The 18,535-nt window shown below is 41.2% G+C and overlaps 2 protein-coding genes across 4 annotated transcripts in view; one reads left to right on the top strand and one right to left on the bottom strand.

The window, feature by feature from the left end:
- Positions 1–4,281, bottom strand: part of SNX25 (sorting nexin 25) — a 260,886-nt gene extending 256,605 nt beyond the window's left edge. The window contains exon 1 of one of the 3 annotated variants that reach the window (XM_043972839.1): positions 4,147–4,281. Coding sequence is in view for 2 of the 3 variants with exons in the window: in XM_043972837.1 (XP_043828772.1) it covers positions 2,916–3,344 (429 nt within the window). In the remaining variant the exon portion in view is untranslated. Of the gene's footprint in view, positions 1–2,915; positions 3,706–4,146 lie in introns of those variants that run through there. The other 2 variants (XM_043972837.1, XM_043972838.1) reach the window with 2 other exon arrangements.
- Positions 3,343–14,349, top strand: LOC122732207 (atherin-like). The gene is made up of 3 exons (XM_043972324.1): positions 3,343–3,476; positions 3,523–3,813; positions 14,117–14,349. The coding sequence occupies exons 1-3, from the start codon at positions 3,343–3,345 to the stop codon at positions 14,247–14,249; spliced, it is 558 nt and encodes a 185-aa protein (XP_043828259.1). The 3' UTR covers positions 14,250–14,349.
- Positions 14,350–18,535: the final 4,186 nt, after the last annotated feature.

The raw sequence follows: 18,535 nt of genomic DNA, 5'->3' as shown, positions 1-18,535 counted from the left end.
CTTTAGTGAGGCATCTGATGAAGTCTTCTCAGCCATAAAACAAGAATAATAATAACTACCTAATGGGGTTATTGTAAGGATTAAATGAGAATATTTGTAAAGTGTTTTGCCAGCCTTAAAGTGCTATATGTGCTTGTTTATCATCATCATCATGATTATGGTAATTATATTGTTGTGGGGAAAATGTCGTGGTGGTGTAGGCAGGATGGATGGATGGATGGATAAACAGGCAGACAAGCAGACAGCTTCAGAACTGGTTCAATCATCAAACACAAATGTCATTCTGGAGGGAGGGAGGTTTTAAGTAGAGAGCTTCAGGGCTTTGCTCAACATTTTTATCAATGACTTAGATGAAGGTATAGATAGGAATCTTATTGGATTTGCAGCTGACACAAAGCTGGGAGGAATAACTAACAGACTGGATACCAAAGGTGGTATCCAAAAATATCATAACAATCTGGAAGAATGAATGGAATATATTAAACTTAATAGGCATAAATATGAAGCTCATTTTAAAAATCCACTACAGAGATACAGGAAGGGTCAGAGAGGGGAAAGCATGACTAAACTAAACTAAACTATATTTCACGTGAAAAGCTTCTTGAGATTTCACAACAGCAATTCATGTTTATGAACAGTTTTAAGGCTTATGCTACAAAGCAACCCTGAGAAACAAGCAGTATAAAGATTATCATCACCATTTTATGGATAAGGAAACAGGCTCAAGAAATTTTTAAAAACTTGCCCAAGATCCAGAATTCAAACTTAGGTCTCTCCAAATTCCAAGTCTGATTCTTTTTGGACTATACCAAGCTGCTATTCAAAATGTTGGCTCAATATGAGTCAAGAGGGTCAAACATTTTACATCAGGAAGCTATGATTGTGTTAGTACTTTCTCTGTGGTCACAGATTACAATCCCTACATAATTTAGATGATCTCTGGGAGTTGCCCTGGCCAAAACAGCCATCATCCTGAAGTCAAACTGGTGAGTTGCTCCAAATTTAATTGGGATAGTCCTCAGACAACATATAGTCCATCAGTCAGCCTGTCCCTGAGGTTTTCCAGTTTGGAACTCTGCCTCCACTAGAGTAGCTTGCCAAAATCCAGGGTCTGTTCCATGTTATAAATGAGATTTCAGAACAAGACTTTAGTCAGTCAGTTAATATTAGTTAAGCACCTACTATGTGCCAGGGAGTATGCTAAGCACTGAGGATAAAAAATCAGTCAAAGACAGTCCCTGCTCTCTAGTAGCTCATTTTAGTGGAGTCATGCCATTTTAGGGTGCTTTAAAATCAGAGTATCCTGAACAAGGCAGATTAGAGTTCCTCTCTGCTTAGCTCTAGTCAGACTACATCTGGAAGACTTGACTTAATTATAAGCTCCACACTTTAAGAAAGAAATTAACAAACTGGAACTCGGACAAAGGAAGTCAATAAGAAGAGGGAGGGCACTTGGACTCCAATATCCAAGGATCATGTGAAACAACTGGAAATGTTTAGCCTGAAGTAGAGCAGACTTAGGCAAGACATAGCTAGCTGTCTTCTATCTTAAGCCAGGGTCAGCATAGAGAAAAGGAATGAGACTTGTATTGGTGGTCCCAGTGGGAAGGCTAGGTGCAAGTTACAGGGGTGCAGACCTCAGGGCAATAGAAGGAAAATTATCTTAACAGCACTGTCCAAGAATGGAATGGGATGAGCCTCTCATTCTTCCCATTAGTCTTCAAGACTGAGTGACCACTTGTCATAGGGTAGAGGGAATTCCTGCTTCAGAATGGGTTGAACTAGATGACCTTTCCATCTCTGAGATTCTGGGGTGCTAGGATCTTGACTACATAGAAAATAACACAGAGGAAATGCGCAAATTACTGCCCTGCACATTACTAACCATTTTGCATAATGCTGAACGGTTGGCACTTGACATATCCCCAATGGCCTTTTTAGGGTAATTTCCAATTGTGTTACTTCATCTTTAAATGATAGTTTTTATTAGGCTCAGAAATAGATTTAAATCATGCAACTCTCTCACACACATATATACATATGCCATATATATATAGCATGTCCCATATATATACATATATAGCATGTTCCTATATATACACATATTTTATATTTATACACACGTATTAGATGTGTGTATAGCATGTCCCAAAAGTCATAGTGCAGCTTTAATAGCTTAAAGCTATTGAAGCTTAAAGGTGCACCAAGACTTTTGGGATATCATATATATAAATGCAAATCCTCTTTAACCATTTCAAAATATATATAGAATGGGAGGGGGAAGAGTGTAGCAAATAGAGAGCCTAATGTAGAAGATGTGAAATAGAGAACTTTCCTAAATCCTTCTCCTCCAGTCTAGGAATGCCTCATTCCTAGATGGAAATAGTTCTCCTATTGCAAAACATGAATTTCTGGCTTCTCCTTTAAAAAGCATTAGAAACTGGAAGGTCTTGGTAACAATAGGGTCGGCTGTTCATCGACTGTAATGTTAACATGTGAGAAACCAAGAAATCCTTAAGTCTTGGGACAATTATCCAATTACTTGCCTATACAGGGTTCTGGTTGGAACTGTTTGCTTCCCGTTTGCAGAAGTCCACCCTTCCTAAAGATTTCTATTTGTATAAAATCCCAGCACTGACCTACAGGGCTTCCACCTAGGTGCCAGAAGATCAGGGAGAAGGATTTGGAGGTAAGGGAGACAGAACAACTCCCAATTTCCAAGGCACCCGCCCCGGTGCTCTTAGCAGGGTGAGTGGGGAGAGAATGTGGACGGGCATCCGTGGGGTACTTGGGTGCCACCTGGGACATTCCAAGTAGACAGCCTGTGGCCCCGGAAAGTGGAAAAAGAGAAAGCCCGCCAGCCCCCACACACACACACACATACAGAGTAAAGAGAGGGGAGCCCCGTTACTCACCCCCGGCAGCTGTCGGGCGGCCGCAGCCCCGGCCCGGGCGGCAACGCCGGTCAGCCGGCCCCAGGGGCCGAGGAAGTGGGGCTGCGGGGCGCTGCGGCCGTGGCCCAGAAGCGCCAGGAGGGCGCCCAGGAGGAAGGCGGCCGCCGCGCAGCCCAGGTAGAGGCAGAGCTGGAGCAGGACCAAGCAGAGCCCGCGCTCCCCGAGCTCCCAGCCCCCGCCTCCTCCGGGCCCCAGCCAGGACAGCGCCAGCGCCAGCGCCAGCGCCGCCAGCCCGAGCGCGGTGGCGGCGGAGCGGGCAGCTGTGCGGGGCGCCGGCGGCGGCTCAGGGGCTCCGGCCGCGCTCCGCTCGGGGACTGCGGCAGCAACGGGCTCCGGCTGCCGGCCGAGGCTGAGGCCGGGCGCGCCGCGGTCGGTGGCATCAGGGTGCATGCTGCTCCTTGTGCCGCCGGGGACAGGCACATCTCCCGCCCTGCTGTCCCCCAGAGCTCGGTCGGAAGGCGGACGCTCCCCACCTCCTCCTCCTGCTGCTCCCGCGGCTCCGGCCGCCGCTGCACCCGAGCGGCGGGCAGTCCCAGTTCATACCCTGCTCCCCGGCAGCCTCCGGGAGACACCGGCCCAAGCGCCGAGCCGCTGGGCTGGGCTGGACTGCGCCTCCCTCGCCACGCCTGGTCCCCCGCGCCCGCGCCGCTGCCGAGCCCGCTCAGGTAGCCCGCAAGGAGAGGGACGCACGGACGCGGGGGTGCGGGGGGATTATTAATATGTCAGTGCACCGGGTGGAGCAGAGAGGACCCGCGGCGGCGGCGGCGGAGGAGGAGGAGGAAACCGAGGAGGAAGAGGAGGAGGCGGCCCCGACGTGCGTGTCAAGCCGAGGGGGAGGAGTGCAGGCAGTGGCCGGTGGGTGAGTGACAGCTGCGAAGAGCGATCAGCCTTTGCCGCCAAGCCCGGGCTTCCCGGGGTGGCCCGGGAGAGCCTGCTCAGAGGCCGGGCTCCCACCTCCGAGCCCTCCGGGGTGGCGCTGGCTGCCGGTTCGTACTCGGTTAGACTTGTCAGCCTCCGTCACTCAAACCTGGCCGGGGGGAGGGAGGGGGCAGGGAACCTCCGGGGAGGGGGGGGGGGCTCACCTACGCATCTTAAAGGTGCGAGGCAACCTAACACAAACTGACTTTTTCATACCCCTATCACCCCGTTCCCCACCCCAAGAAAACTTCAGCAATCCCAACTCCCTACCTACCCCAATGGAAAATTTTGCTTCAATTGCTCAAGGTATTCATAATTCCCCTCCACTCCACTCCGCCGGTCACTCGGTGCCTTAATCAATGAGCTCCCTGCATACGTTTACGCAGTTCTCAAGCACCAGCATTGTCTTTCTTCTTATTTAATCGGCACTGACAGCTGATACCCCTACTCTGAATCCTTGTTTCTTCGTCCTTTTCTTCCTGCATAGGTACGGAATTTCTATATTTATAGATCTTCTAATAGGCAGGTAAAAGAGGTTGGTAATTCTTTATGAAAACACCATAAATGTCCTCATTTCTAAACTCCACTTTTGAGACGCGTTGATGATGTTTTTAAAACATTATTCTCCTCGCCCTCTCCCTTTCTTTCTTTAGATAGCAAATGGGCTGAAAGTAACAGTTTGGAGGAGTCCAAACAAGCAAGATTGGTGCCAGAGGGTGGACACGGTTGCGGTCACCACTTTAGCTTCCGTTTCCTGTTCTCACCAATGGTTTTGTTTTCTGTGGCAACTATCCAGCACCAACGCTTTTACCAAAGCGAAGTGGCATTAATACAAAGAATTTTTTTAAGTACCTATTTTTCTCGTCTCCTAATAAAGCAAATGACATAAATGGGACACAACCATGAGCATAGAATCTACATATAGGTGTATTTGTTGGCCTTATCTTACCAATATTTAACCCTGCACGGTGGTGTTGTTCAGTTCCTGACCACATTTGGGGTTTTCCCATTTGGGAGATATTGGAGTGTTTTTCCATTTCCTTCTCCAGATCATTTTACAAATGAAGAAACTGAGGCAATTAGAGTTAAGTGATTTGCCCACAGTCATACAGCTAGAAAGGATCTGAGACCACATTTGAACTCAGAAGTCTTCTGACTCCAGGCCCAGCACTCTATCCACTGCGCCATCTAGCTGTTGTTCTTTGTCCTTCATTCTCAAAGAGGACCATGACTTGCAATGAACTGGATTTAAGTGAGGAAGGGCTGAGCAAAGTCACCAGGCTCACTCTCTCCTGCAAAGCCATCTGGGTCCAGTGGCAAGATATATTTCAAGATGACTGGAGATGGCCCTGGATGTTTAAGGCAATTGGGGTTAAGTGACTTGCCCAAGGTCACACAGCTAGTAGGTGTCTGAGGTGAGATTTAAACTCAGGTCCTCCCAACTTTAGGGCCAGTGCTCTATCTACTACATCACCCAGCTGCCTTCACCTCAAGTATACTTTGCATCTACTTATATACAGTAAATTTTGTAACTCCCTATTCCCTATTTGTAACTCCCTATTCCCTCCTATAAAATATAAGCTCCCTGAGGGTGAGAACTGTTGGTTTTTTTTTCCTTTATATCCTCAGTATCTAGCACACAGTAGTGTCAGCTCCTGGGCTCCTACCCTGCTCTGACCAGCAGTTTCTAACTGCCCCCAAGAAGACTCCCATAAACCCCACCAGTTTCTAACTACCCCTGTTCAGGAACTGGGATAGTGGCAAGGACATTTCTGAGCCCTCGTTGTTGTAACCCCGCAACACCTTCAAACACACCCCTTGCTACAGCCTGGCTGTTCTGTGTATCCAGACTTTTCACCCTCCTGCTGTTTCCCATGACCATTGCCTAGAAAAATCCCCTTCTTCTCAGGCATCCTAATCATGTTGTCCTGATTTGTAATTCTTTGTCCTTGAATAAATGCCTCACTTTACTACTCATTACCTCGTTGGTTTGAGGTTTGGGGTTTTTTTAGATGACAGTAAGTACTTAATGGTTGTTGATTTGAGGGCAGCTAGGTACAGTAGTGGACAGAGTGCTAGGTGGAGAGTCAGGAAGACGCTAGTTTGAATCCAGTCTCAGATACATACTAGATATGGACCCCTAACCTCAGTCAGCCTGCACCTGGCATGTAGTAGGTACTAATAATAAATGCCTTGTGAGAAAATTATTAATGATAGGGTGTTTGGGGGGTTCTATGAGACCCAGAGAGCCTGGCTAGACCTTTCTTGGGGCCAGCCCAGAATCAGGAGAATTTCAAAGGAAATGTGGTTGGACCTTGGACTGTGAATAGGAATTAAAGTCACACCTACCTGAAGGCTTTTTCCCTTCCAAGGGCTCCGTACTGTGACATCAGCACACACTTCGCTGAACCACCCTCAAATTCAATAAACCAATAGATTTCTTTTGGGGGTTTTTTTGGTTTTGGTTTTGGTTTTGGTGAGGCAATTAGGGTTAAGTGACTTGCCCAGGGTCACACAGCTAGTAATTGTTCACCTAGCTGCCCCAAACCAATAGATTTGAATGATGCTAGTCAATTAGCTTTGAGCAATGCATAAGGGCTAGCTCTCCTCTGACCTGCAGGAAACTTACACAGTGACTCCGTCTCTTGGCCCCGGGGAACTTGGTGGAAACTGAGGCAGCCCAGTATGGTTCCCCACACTCTCCTTCTTAACTTTCTGAGACATGTGCTCTCTTGACTAATATTTATTATGCTTTAATAAATGCTTATTGCCCCCAAACTGGTACAGTAGGCTCTAATTTCTTTTTTTGTTTGTTTTGTTTTTTAGTGAGGCAATTGGGGTTAAGTGACTTGCCCAGGGTCACACAGCTAGTAAGTGTTAAGTGTCTGAGACCGGATTTGAACTCAGGTCCTCCTGACTCCAGGGCTGGTGCTCTATCCACTGCACCATCTAGCTGCCTCTAGGCTCTAATTTCTAAGTAACAAATATATGATAAACCCCAGCTATGTTCACCAAAGCTTGGGATAATTATAAGGTGATCATAAATTTTTAATTGTCACAGCTTTTTACCCTTCTTTGAATTGAAAGGCAGTGAAAAGGGATCTGGATTTGGTGTTAAGAAATTTGGGAGTTAAGAAACTAAATTCTGACTCAGACTTAGCATCTCCCCAACTTAAAAAAAAAAAAGATGATAATTTTTCCACTATGTGACTTGCAGAGTTGTAAATTAAACTTTAAAGGTTTTCTAAATCTTAAAAAACCATATGTAAATAGGTTATTACTAATGATAGAAATGCAAAAAACACTTATTGAAGCACAGGAGGAGGAAACTATATAACTAAGGTATCAACAGTAATAACAACAATAACTAGCATTTATAGAGAGCTTTAAGGTTTTCTAAGTGCTTTACAAATATTGGCTCATTTTGTCCTTTGGTCCACATAAAAACCCTGGGAGTTAGGTGCTATTATTAATCCTCCATTTGGGAGATGAGGAAATTAAGGGCTTAGAGTACAAATTTACTATCATATCCTAATCAGATAGATACAAAATCCTAAATAAAGCAACAGTGTGAGACTAAAGCTTATTCTAGTAATAGAATCCCAACAGTGGCCAAAATGATAGTTTTGCTACAATGTCTTGCCCAGCCCAAACCTGGAATATTGTTTCTGGTTGTGGGCCCCATATTTTATAAAAGGATTGATGAATTGGAGTGCCTACAGAGGAGGGCAATCAGGATGGCAAGGGCAATGAAGACCATGCCCTATGATGAGTCCCAAGGAATTGTGAATGTTTAGCTTGGGGGGCAAGATTTAGGTGGCGTATGATTGTGGTTTTCAAACCACAATCTTCATAGAAACATAGATGTAGAACCAAAAAGGACCTCAGGGTCATCTATTCTAACTCCCTTCGTTTTACCAGTGTTGCAATTGAAAATAAGGTAAACTGAGGCACAAAGTTCTGAGTACTTCAATACATCGGTAAGGCTAGCAATTACCAATAAAGGGCGTCTCTCCGCTCCTCAGCTAGACAAAAGATCATGAGGTGAAGCTTACAACTCTTCATATACTTTTGGGAAGTACAAAAGAAGAAAGACCAGGAACCATCACATATAGAAAACAATATTAGATTGAAGTCTGGAATGCAGGGCTAGCAACCACCACTTCTTCCACCATGTTGTTACAGAAAGCTCATTGGTGGTGTCCAACTTTATGGCTAGTTAGTGTCACAGCAATGACAAACCAGACTTCCTTGAAGGACTACTAAAGGTAGATATCTTTACCTGGGAAAGGTTGAGGAGATGACTTTGTTGTGTACTAAGGTAGAATCCTCTTGACTTGTTTCCCCATTTCCTATTTCCCCTATTTTTTCCCTATCTCCCCTTGGTTTCCCCTATTTCCTTTCAGAGTAGGAGTATTTCCCACCTGATTAATTGTGAGCCTGGATATTATACCTTGTGAATGATAAGGAACTTTGTTGTATGATTGGCTGTTCCAAATAGTAACTACAACTCTTATCTGAAATCAAGGAGAATTAAACATGCTTTCTCCTATTCTACCCATAACATCATTCTGCGCCCTTAGGCTTAGGCATGGATGCTTAGTCTTGATATTGTTACAACCATGTCTCTGCTTCTTCCTTTCATAGCAAATATTTCTAACTAGGGCAAGTAAAGCCATAGTTTGTATTAGCCCTTGAGCTTGTCACCTTGCTAATAGTTTCTGTATAATATTTCTGTATAAGATAAGGTCCTTGAACTATCACAGAATGATATGGAGAAGTTTGTGGGACAAAGATATAAATCCATTAATTTTCAGTTATTCAACTATTTTCAGTCATGTCCAACTCTTCCTGACCTCCATTTGGAGTTTTCTTGGCAAAGATACTGAATTTTTACCTTATATTTTCCTAGTTCCATTCCATTTCATCATTTCGCATTAATGCCAAACTATTATAATTAGGTTTCAGAACAAACCTTTGCCACACCAACTATGGATTTATAATAAAAAAATAAAAATCTCAGTGTTCCCAAGGGCCACACACTCCCAGTACTTCACATTATAGGGCCCACTACTCAGTCTACTGCCAAAGATTTAAAGTGGCAATCTTGAATTCTCATCTCCCTCTTTAAGTTCCATGAGAATTTTATATTCCTCACATAACAACTAAAAGATATTCTTCTAATGATTCTTCAGGGACAGAATTTTAGTGTACTATCTTCAAATAATTCCCTGATGCAAATACATTATTATAGTTTCCTTATCTTAGAGAATAACCACATAACAGTTTCTCTTATCCTTCTTCTCTCAAGAGAGATCAAAAACTTCCCTCAAACCTCTCTTTGCAAAACCCCAAACCCCTTTTACTTTCAAATTGTACTTGCTTAAATTGTCTCTCTTCCCTCCTCCCCCCACCCCCTGTCACCCTCCAGTAGATTTTGATTTGTTGTTGTTGAGTCGTTTTCGGTCATTTCAAACTTTTCATGATCCCATCTGGGGTTTTCTTAACAAAGATACTGGAGTGGTTTGCTCCAACTCATTTTATAGATGAATTTGAATGATAAAATTTGAAGTCAGGAAAACTGGTCTTCCAAACTTCCTAGCTAGAGTACAGCCTAGCTGCCCTGGATTTTGATGAAAGCCTCTTAAAACTGGACCTTTCTTGTATTCCTTTCATATTGTGACTTGACAATACTCCCTTACTTCCTTCTATCTGCTCAATTCCTGTAATTTTTGTTTCTGGATCATATCCCAGACTATCTATAGAACTAATCTTCACTCTATTGAATTTTTCCTTAACAATTTTAGCACAAGGTATTATTATACAACAACAATCATTTGCAATACTATTGCCTTTGGAGGTTTTAAAAGCTTACAAACGCATGGTTTATTCAAAATTTGGAACTAGGAATCTTACAAAAACAAATGTTGAAAACTATTTATTTCTCCATGTAACTAGAAAATAATAAAATACTTTTATGATAAAAACAATGTGTAGGAGCCTCATTTTCTTTTTGACAAGTTGTTTGAAATCTACTCCAATTAATATCCATACCCAAATCAGGGAGTCTAATATAATTTACAGCAAAATTTCTAATTTCAAAATACACACAATTCAAAATTTTCTTTCTAAACTGATTTGTACTTAACTTTAATTTGTAAAACTCCCAAGCATCTAATTAGATGTTCTAATAAAAGATATTTACTTTTAGTTATTCCCTGATTTACACTAACTTTTCTCTTTTTCATGAACCAGGAAAGAGTTAATAACAGGCAGTTCCGGGCAGCTGGTGAGCAGTGGATAAAGCACTGGCCCTGGATTCAGGAGGACCTGCGTTCAAATGCAGCCTCAGACACTTGACACTTACTAGCTGTGTGACCCTGGGCAAGTCAAATAACCCTCAATGCCCCACCAAAAAAAAGAAAGAAAGAAAGAAGAATAGCAGGCAGTTCCTAAGTGCCACAGCTAGTCAAACTGCAAACTGCAACCTTTTTTTTTTCTTCACTTTGAAATTTCACTGATGCTACTTTCAAACTATCTTCAGTCCCCTTTTCTCTCGCTCTGCACTAAAACAATAAATCTATCACTTTCCAGGCAAAGAGTAATGAGAGATCAAAATGTTGTTTCCCTGCAACTTTCAACGTTTTAATTCTCATTTTTCCTTAAAACAAATCCTACAGAGTTAAAACTTGCTACTAAAACATTTCAGCATTTATAACAACATTCAAACTATAGTTTGGAAATCCACAGTAAAGAACTTACATTTTAGTCTCTGATTAATGGATGATGCCAAAAATTTCTGCAATTTAAGGGAAAGATAGATTCCTGTCCCTTTTATCTGTGTTTCTTTTGTCTGTCTCCCTGACATAGCCAGAATAAGGGAGAGAGATATTCCTTCTCAAAAAAAAATTTTTTTAATCTTTCTCATTTGACTGATAAAACCCAGGAATAAGCTAGTTTGATTTTCAAACATAGATAATATGACAAGATATTCAAAGATACTAAATCAGCGAGTACAAAGGAAAATACCCTTTTTAGGTCAAATTCTGGTACACGTGTGTATGTGTGTGTATGTGTATACACACATATATGCATGCACATATATATTTATATGTGTGTATGTATGTATGTATATATGTACTCATACTTATATGTATATGTATGTTATTGTTGTTTGTCCTTCATGCTCAAAGAGGACCATAACATGGGGGTGATGTCAAGACTTGCAGTGAATTGGATTTAAGTGAGGAAGGGCTATGCAAGGTCACCAACCTCACTCTCTCCTCCAGAGAGAGTCCAGTGGGTCCAGTGGTAAGATATACATCAGGACGACTGGAGATTCCCCCCTCCCCCCATACAGGGAGAAACCCTGGTTTTTTAAGCTAAGGCCTTTCCAGGTCTCAGTCGGCCTGAGGAATGCCCACTTGGTGATTAAGGCTAGGTAAGAAATGAAGCCAAGAAAGGGCCTCTTTTACCTACTCAAAAAGAAAATAATTTTGCTTTAGTATTAGTCACCCCATTTTTACTACTGGGAAGATCCCTTATTCCCAGGTTTCCCAAATCACTTCTTAATTATCCCTCTTCACTCGGACCAGGAACCCCCTTAAAGGAAGAACTATCCCTCCAAGGATTCAGTTTCCCTCTCAGCATGAACCAGAAGCCCCCCTTGAAGAGAAAATTCTCCAAGGGTTCAGCATTGCCTGAAAGGAGTATTGATCCCTCGGAGAGATTTCCCAGGGTTTTGTATTACCAATTTCCAATCAGACACATTTAAACAAAGACAGGACACCAAGACAAACAAACACAATTGCAACATCCCCAACAATTTGGGGTCTTGAGTATAATGCTCCAAGAAAAAATCCCTCTCAGTGAAAATTCCACCTGAGCACTTTGAAAGAGATCCCCCTAATATGTTGTTCTAAAGACCAGTCTCCCACCTCCAGTTCCTTTGTGCTTGCTATTTGTTGTGATTGAAAATAAGGTAAACAAAGGCATAAAGTTCCAAGCATGTTCGATCTATCCGTAAGGCTAGCAATTACCAGTAAAAGGGGTCTCTTGGCTCCTCAGCTAGCCAAAAGACCATGAGGTAGAGCTTCATTCAGTTTTGAGAAGAAAGACTAGGAAGCATCACAAATAGAAAACAGTATGATTGCTTACAAAGTCTGAAGTGTCACAAATGATGGAAAACAATATGATTGGATGGAAGTCTGGAATACAAGGCTAGCAAAACCCCTCCTTTCATCTTGTTGCTATGGAAAGCTCATTGCTAGTTAGCATCACAGTAATGATAGACCAGATTTCTTGAAGAACAGCCAATGTTGCATACACTTCCTGTTGCCCACCCATGTCTTACAAAGCTTATTATCAAGATACAGGTCTTCCTTAATTGTGCATGGACACCAATTGGAGCAGCCCACTGAAACTCAGATCCATCCAACAAGTTCAAAAGATCAGCTTACCTTAGCTTCCCAGGTAGCTGGGATTACAGGCCTGTGACACCATCTAGGACATAAATAAGAACTATTAATAATAATTGTAATATAAACAGGAGACAAAGGAAGCTATGAAAAGAAGAGGAAAAGAAAGGAGAGAGACAACTAGTTTAAGAGAGCAAAGAGCAATAAAAACTAGGGATAATGTTAAAAAGAAAACAAAAAGCCTAGAAGTTCTATTAATACTTACATAATTAAAATTAAAGATTTCACTGTTTAAAAGAACAAATTTATTACCTCCTCCTGATCAGATAAATCCTAAATCCTAAACAGAGTTATAATATGATTATAGAAGACATAGCCCAGGAAGCATGGCATCTGATGGATTTTTTGTTTGTTTTGTGGGGGTTTTTTTTGTTGTTTTTTTTTGGTGAGGAAATGAGGGTTAAGTGACTTGCCCAGGGTCACACAACTAGTAAGTGTCAAGTGTCTGAGGTCGGATTTGAACTCAGGTCCTCCTGAACCCAGGGCGGGTGCTTTATTCACTGTACCACCTAGCTGCCTCTGGATTGGTTTTAAAACATAGTCTCAAACTGCCTTCTGATTAAGCCCCCTATTTATGCCCATTTTCACATTCAGTTAAATATTCAATTCCTTGACCATACTTAATTTCTCATCAATCACTTATTCTATCAAAGGATACATTTTATCAAGAAAGTATTGAGAGGGGCAGCCAGGTGGCGCAGTGGATAAAGCACCGGCCTTGGATTCGGGAGTACCTGAGTTCAAATCCGGCCTCGGACACTTGACACTTACTGGCTGTGTGACCCTGGGCAGGTCACTTAACCCCCATTGCCCAGCAAAAACAAAACAAAAAAAAAAAAAAAGAAAGTATTGAGAGGGGCAGCTAGGTGGCACAGTGGATAGAGCACCGGCCCTGGAGTCAGGAGCACCTGAGTTCAAATCCAGCCTCAGACACTTAACACTTACTAGCTGTGTGACCCTAGGCAAGTCACTTAACCCCAATTGCCTCACTTAAAATAAAAAAAATAAAATAAAAAAAGAGAAAGTATTGAGAAAGTAAGGAACATAAAGATCCTGCAGAGAAAACTAAAATATTAAGTGAAGGATTTTTTTTTTTTTGTGGGGCCATGGGGGTTAAATGACTTGCCCAGGGTCACACAGCCAGTAAGTGTCTGAGGCTGGATTTGAACTCAGGTACTCCTGAATCTAGGGCCAGTGCTTTATTCACTGTGCCACCTAGCTGCCCCCTAAGTGAAGGATTTTTAAAGTGTCTGTTTTTATTATCTAATTACAAAGGACAAGTATTAACTTTTTGAAAAATATTATTATCATTGATATATAAAGTGTATATGCAATAAAAGGGAATTTAGAGATTATCTAATCTATCATGTTAATTTACTTGAAGAGGAAACTGAGGCCTAAAAAGAGAACTGGCAGGATTATAAGATTTAAAGGTAGAAGTATCTTGCTCAAGGTCACATAAACCAGAGAAATATTCAGGTCTCTTGATTCTTGCCTTCAGGAGTCTTCCCATTAACCCATATTACCTCCCTCATTCATAGCATTCATTCCATGGATGCACAGTGTATCCCATAGATTCATATATGTAGTATTTATATGGTCATTGCCTTTGAAGTAGCATGTTATGGCTTTTATCATTTCCTCTTTCACCCGTCTTATTCAACAAATCATTTTTTAGCTTCCATGTTTCACCTTTTACTGAAATTGTAATCATTTCCTTCTACGTTTATTGCATTTTTCTCCCTGCTTACTCCTTTGCTAGCACAGGCATAGAAGGGATTCAGGCTTGGGAAGGCCATGCCAGCAAAAAACAAGTCTTGGCAGATCTTGGGAAGCTATAAAAGCTTTGAATGTGGACCCAGTGATGTGTGCTGTGGTGTTCAAAGACCAGCATAGATAATCAAGGTGAGTCCATCAGCATTTATGGAGTGTTTACTACAGGCCATACACCACGAGACTTATAGTTCACCACAAACTACTGAATTGTTTGACTGCCGAAGTCAAAGAAGAGCTGTTATCTATCTGCCAGTGGGTAGCACTGATGAAATCCTAAATCACGGAAATACACTGCATGAATCGACGTTGTGTATTTTCCATGTGTACTTGGAGGAAAAAATATTCTTTGCTTCTTTTTATCATTATCTTTATATAAGATAACAGAATTTAATAATACAATATAATATAATACCCATTAACTTCAATTATTTTTCAACAGTTTTCTTCTCATGTTTACAAGATCTTTCTTTTTTACCTTTTTCTTGAGATATTAATATTTTAATAGTAGGCTATGAAATCACCTATTATTATTTTCCATATATTTCTTCTAATGATATATTTTTTTTTTTTGCAGGGCAATGGGGGTTAAGTGACTTGCCCAGGGTCATACAGCCAGTACGTGTCAAGTGTCTGAAGCCAGATTTGAACTCAGGAACTCCTGAATCCAGGGCCGGTGCTTTATCCACTGTGCCACCTAGCTGCCCCTCTTCTAATGATATCTTAAGCTTTTTTCTTTTTTTTAATTCTAAACATTTTTACTTCAAGTTGTTTTTTTTTTTTGTTGTTGTTGTTGTTTTGTTTTTTGTGAGGCAATTGGGGTTAAGTGACTTGGCTTGGGTCACACAACTAGTAACTGTCAAGTGTCTGAGGCAGGATATGAACTCAGGTCTTCCTGAATCCAGGGCCAGTACTCCATTTCTAAAGAATTGCAAACTATCAACTATCATAAAAACGATTGCTCTAAATCTTTAATAAGAAAAATATAAATTAAAATAGCCATAAGATCTTACCTCATACTTAGCAAATTATAAAGATAACAAAGGACAGAAATAGTTTATGTTGAAGGGGCTACAGAAAGAAAAACATCCTCATATATTGTTGGTGGAGCAGTGAATCTGGTACAAGAATTCTGGAAAACAATATGGAATTATGCCATAAAAGACACTATTTATAACCTTTGACCCAGATATCCCACAATTGGGCATATACCCCAAAGAATTCAAAGACAAAACGTTCCCATATTTGCAAAAAATATTTCTAGCAGCACTTTTTACTGTAGCAAAACTCTAGAAATCAAGTATGTTCCCCTTTGGAGTGGGGGTGACTGAAGAAATGGTACCATACAAATGTAGTGTTTTGATTTTTTTCTTTGAATCCTCAGCATTTAGCAAAGTGCTAGTACATAGTATTTGATTAATGCTTATTGATTTATTATTGGTTGACTAAGGTACCAGAAGAAACAATGAACATGAGGGATTCAGAGAAACATCAGAAGATTTATACAAGGGTAAGGGTTTCATACCTCTGCTTCAATTAATATTATCACAGAGAGATCAAAAACCTCAATATATCAATCAAAAATATAAGCTAGGTGTGAACAAATATTTCATCAATTTGAGAATAGTACAGTGTTCTAATCATTGGATAAAGACAGATGGCACTGGGGCAGCTAGGTGGTGCAGTGGATAAATCACTGGCCTTGGATTCAGGAGGATCTGAGTTCAAATCCAGCCTCAGACACTTGACACTTACTAGTTGTGTGACCCTGGGCAAGTCACTTAACCCTCATTGCCCCCACCAAAAAAGAAAGAAAGAAAGAAAGAAAGAAAGAAAGGAAGAGAGGAAGGGAGGAAGGGAGGAAGGGAGGAAGGGAGGAAGAAAGAAAGGAAGAAAGAAAAAAGACAGATGGCCCCATACAGGAAATAAGGTAGCTGAAAGAATTAGACACACCTCTGGGCCTTTGTAAAAAACAGCAAGCAGACGTGGAGTATGGTACTCTAGTGGTGGAGGAGCTCTACCTAAAATCTTGAGAGGGAGCAACTTGATTGAAGGAGAGAATGCCTCTTTCTCTAATCCTATCCCAGGTAACCACATATGTTCCAGAGATCATGAGGTTTCACCAGAGATTTTACCAGTGTCCTAAGCTTGCAAAAGTGTCCACAAGATTAAGGAGCAACAGTCCCAAGAGCTGGGAGGCTACTGAACAGTAATTTTGAGATGGATGTGTTCAGGCAGAACCCTTGCGATGATTACATGGTCCGGGGAGAGAAGAAGGTGGGAAGAGAGTGCCAGAAAAGTACCCAGGCCCAACAACAGATCAGGCTGGCCCAGCAAGTGAATCAATCCATCCAGCATCATTGACACCATCCCCTGAAGTGAATTTCATGAGAACTCCATGAGGGGAGAAAATGACTTCCAGGAACAGAAAGAAGTAAAGAGGTTCCCCTTTGTTACATATGTTCTCTATCCATGTCTCACTAACATTGTACTCTAAATTATTTATTTATTTATTTGCAGGGCAATAAGGATTAAGTGACTTGCCCAAGGTCACACAGCTAGTAAGTGTCAAATGTCTGAGGCCGGATTTGAACTCAGGTACTCCTGAATCCAGGGCTGGTGCTTTATCCACTTCGACACCTAGCTGCCCCCCCCTTATACTCTAAATTTAAGCCTACTCTCTCCAAGGATTTTGTGTATGCCAGAGGAGAGTACACCCCCAATGGGTGGAGGGGAGAGGAAGAATGTTTTTGTACCAATTGTTATTACTATTACTTAGTAAATGTTCTTTTCTAAGAGCTAATAGAAGTATGACTGACTGATATTGATGCTCACATACAATAACACTGTTAGAAGCCACAACTCTGAACACATTAGTAGTTGGCTCTAGAGACCTAACATTTTAGTGTGGATGAGAAGTAAGGGAGATAGACCTAGAGGGAGTGCTACACTTGTAAGAACTTGATGCCTCATGAAGTAAACAGAATAAAATAACATACATAATTTTGGTTTTTTGTGGGTTTTTTTTTTTGGTGGAGCAATGAGAGTATAAGTATAACATACATAATTTTTAACAGAATATGTAAGTAATGACTATAATATTGTAAATAAAAAGAAAACAATTGAAACAACCAATCTTGGCCCTGGGAAAAAGATTAAGTAACATATGTCTCCATTTTTTGGAGAGATGGGGGACGATGGCTGAGAAGTGCTGTGTTCATTGTCAGGGACAGCCATTGTTAGTTGGTTTTGTTTAATTAAGTATTTCCTCAGTTACAAAAGAAATATTAGTGAGTGGTGATGGTGGATAGTACTGCTAGAAATAACTGTTGAAATGACTAATGCAGAAATGTTTAATATGATTGTACATATATAACCCATATCAGATTGCTTGCTGTTTTAGGGAGTTGGAAAGGGAGGGAGGGAGAAAAATTTGAAACTAGAAATCTTATAAAAACAAATGTTGGGGCAGCTAGGTGGCACAGTGGATAGAGCACTGGTCCTGGATTCAGGAGGACCTGAGTTCAAATCCAGCCTCAGACACTTGACACTTACTAGCTATGTGACCCTGGGCAAGTCATTTAACCCCAATTGCCTCACCAAAAACAAATGTTGAAAACTATCCTTATATGTAACTAGAAAATAATGAAATACTTTTATGATAAAAAAGCAAAATAATTAATTAAAAAGGAGAAATAACTGTTGAAAAGACAAGAGGTAAGAATGTCTTTAGAAATTAAAAAAATAACAAACATGAGAGAATATGAAAGAATTCATGACAAATAATAATAGCTTGCATTATTTAGTGCTTTAAGGTTTGCAAAATGTTTTACAAGTATTATCTCATTTGATTATCACAACCACAACCCTGTGAGATAGGGGTTATTGTTATCTCTGTTTTCCAGATGAGGAAACTGAGGCATATAGAGGTTAAGTGACTTGCCAAGAGAGTGACAAAGCTAACAATTGCCTGAGGCAGGATTTGAACCTGAGTCTTCCTGCCTCCAGATCCATCATGAGGCTTCAATGTAGCCTATGTAATTTTCACCTTTTCCTTTTTCTTATTCCTAAACAGTTTCTTAGCAGGTTTTTACTATCTTGTACTATTTCCGCTTTTGCATTGAGGTCATTGAGTATTAAAATACATGTTGATTTAATTTGGAGGGTCTGATAGAGTTTTGCACAAAATTCCTCTGTCTCCTGTAGAAGTTGTCAGATTAACACTTTTTCTGAATCAGGTGCTTTGGCATTGCTCTTTTAGAGCAAGGATGGCTGCATCTCCCAGTGAAGAGCCACAGTATCACCTTTTAAAATAGACATCATTTTGACACTTTGAGTGGCCAGTTCTCTCCCCACCTTCGGTCCCTCCTTCACTCACTGAGAAGGCAAACAATATGACACTCGTTATGCAAA

Source organism: Dromiciops gliroides, chromosome 6 (assembly GCF_019393635.1).
Source record: "Dromiciops gliroides isolate mDroGli1 chromosome 6, mDroGli1.pri, whole genome shotgun sequence".
NCBI lineage: Eukaryota > Metazoa > Chordata > Mammalia > Microbiotheria > Microbiotheriidae > Dromiciops > Dromiciops gliroides.
The sequence above is the reverse complement of the archived record's forward strand: the minus strand, read 5'-3'. Positions and strand labels throughout refer to the sequence as shown.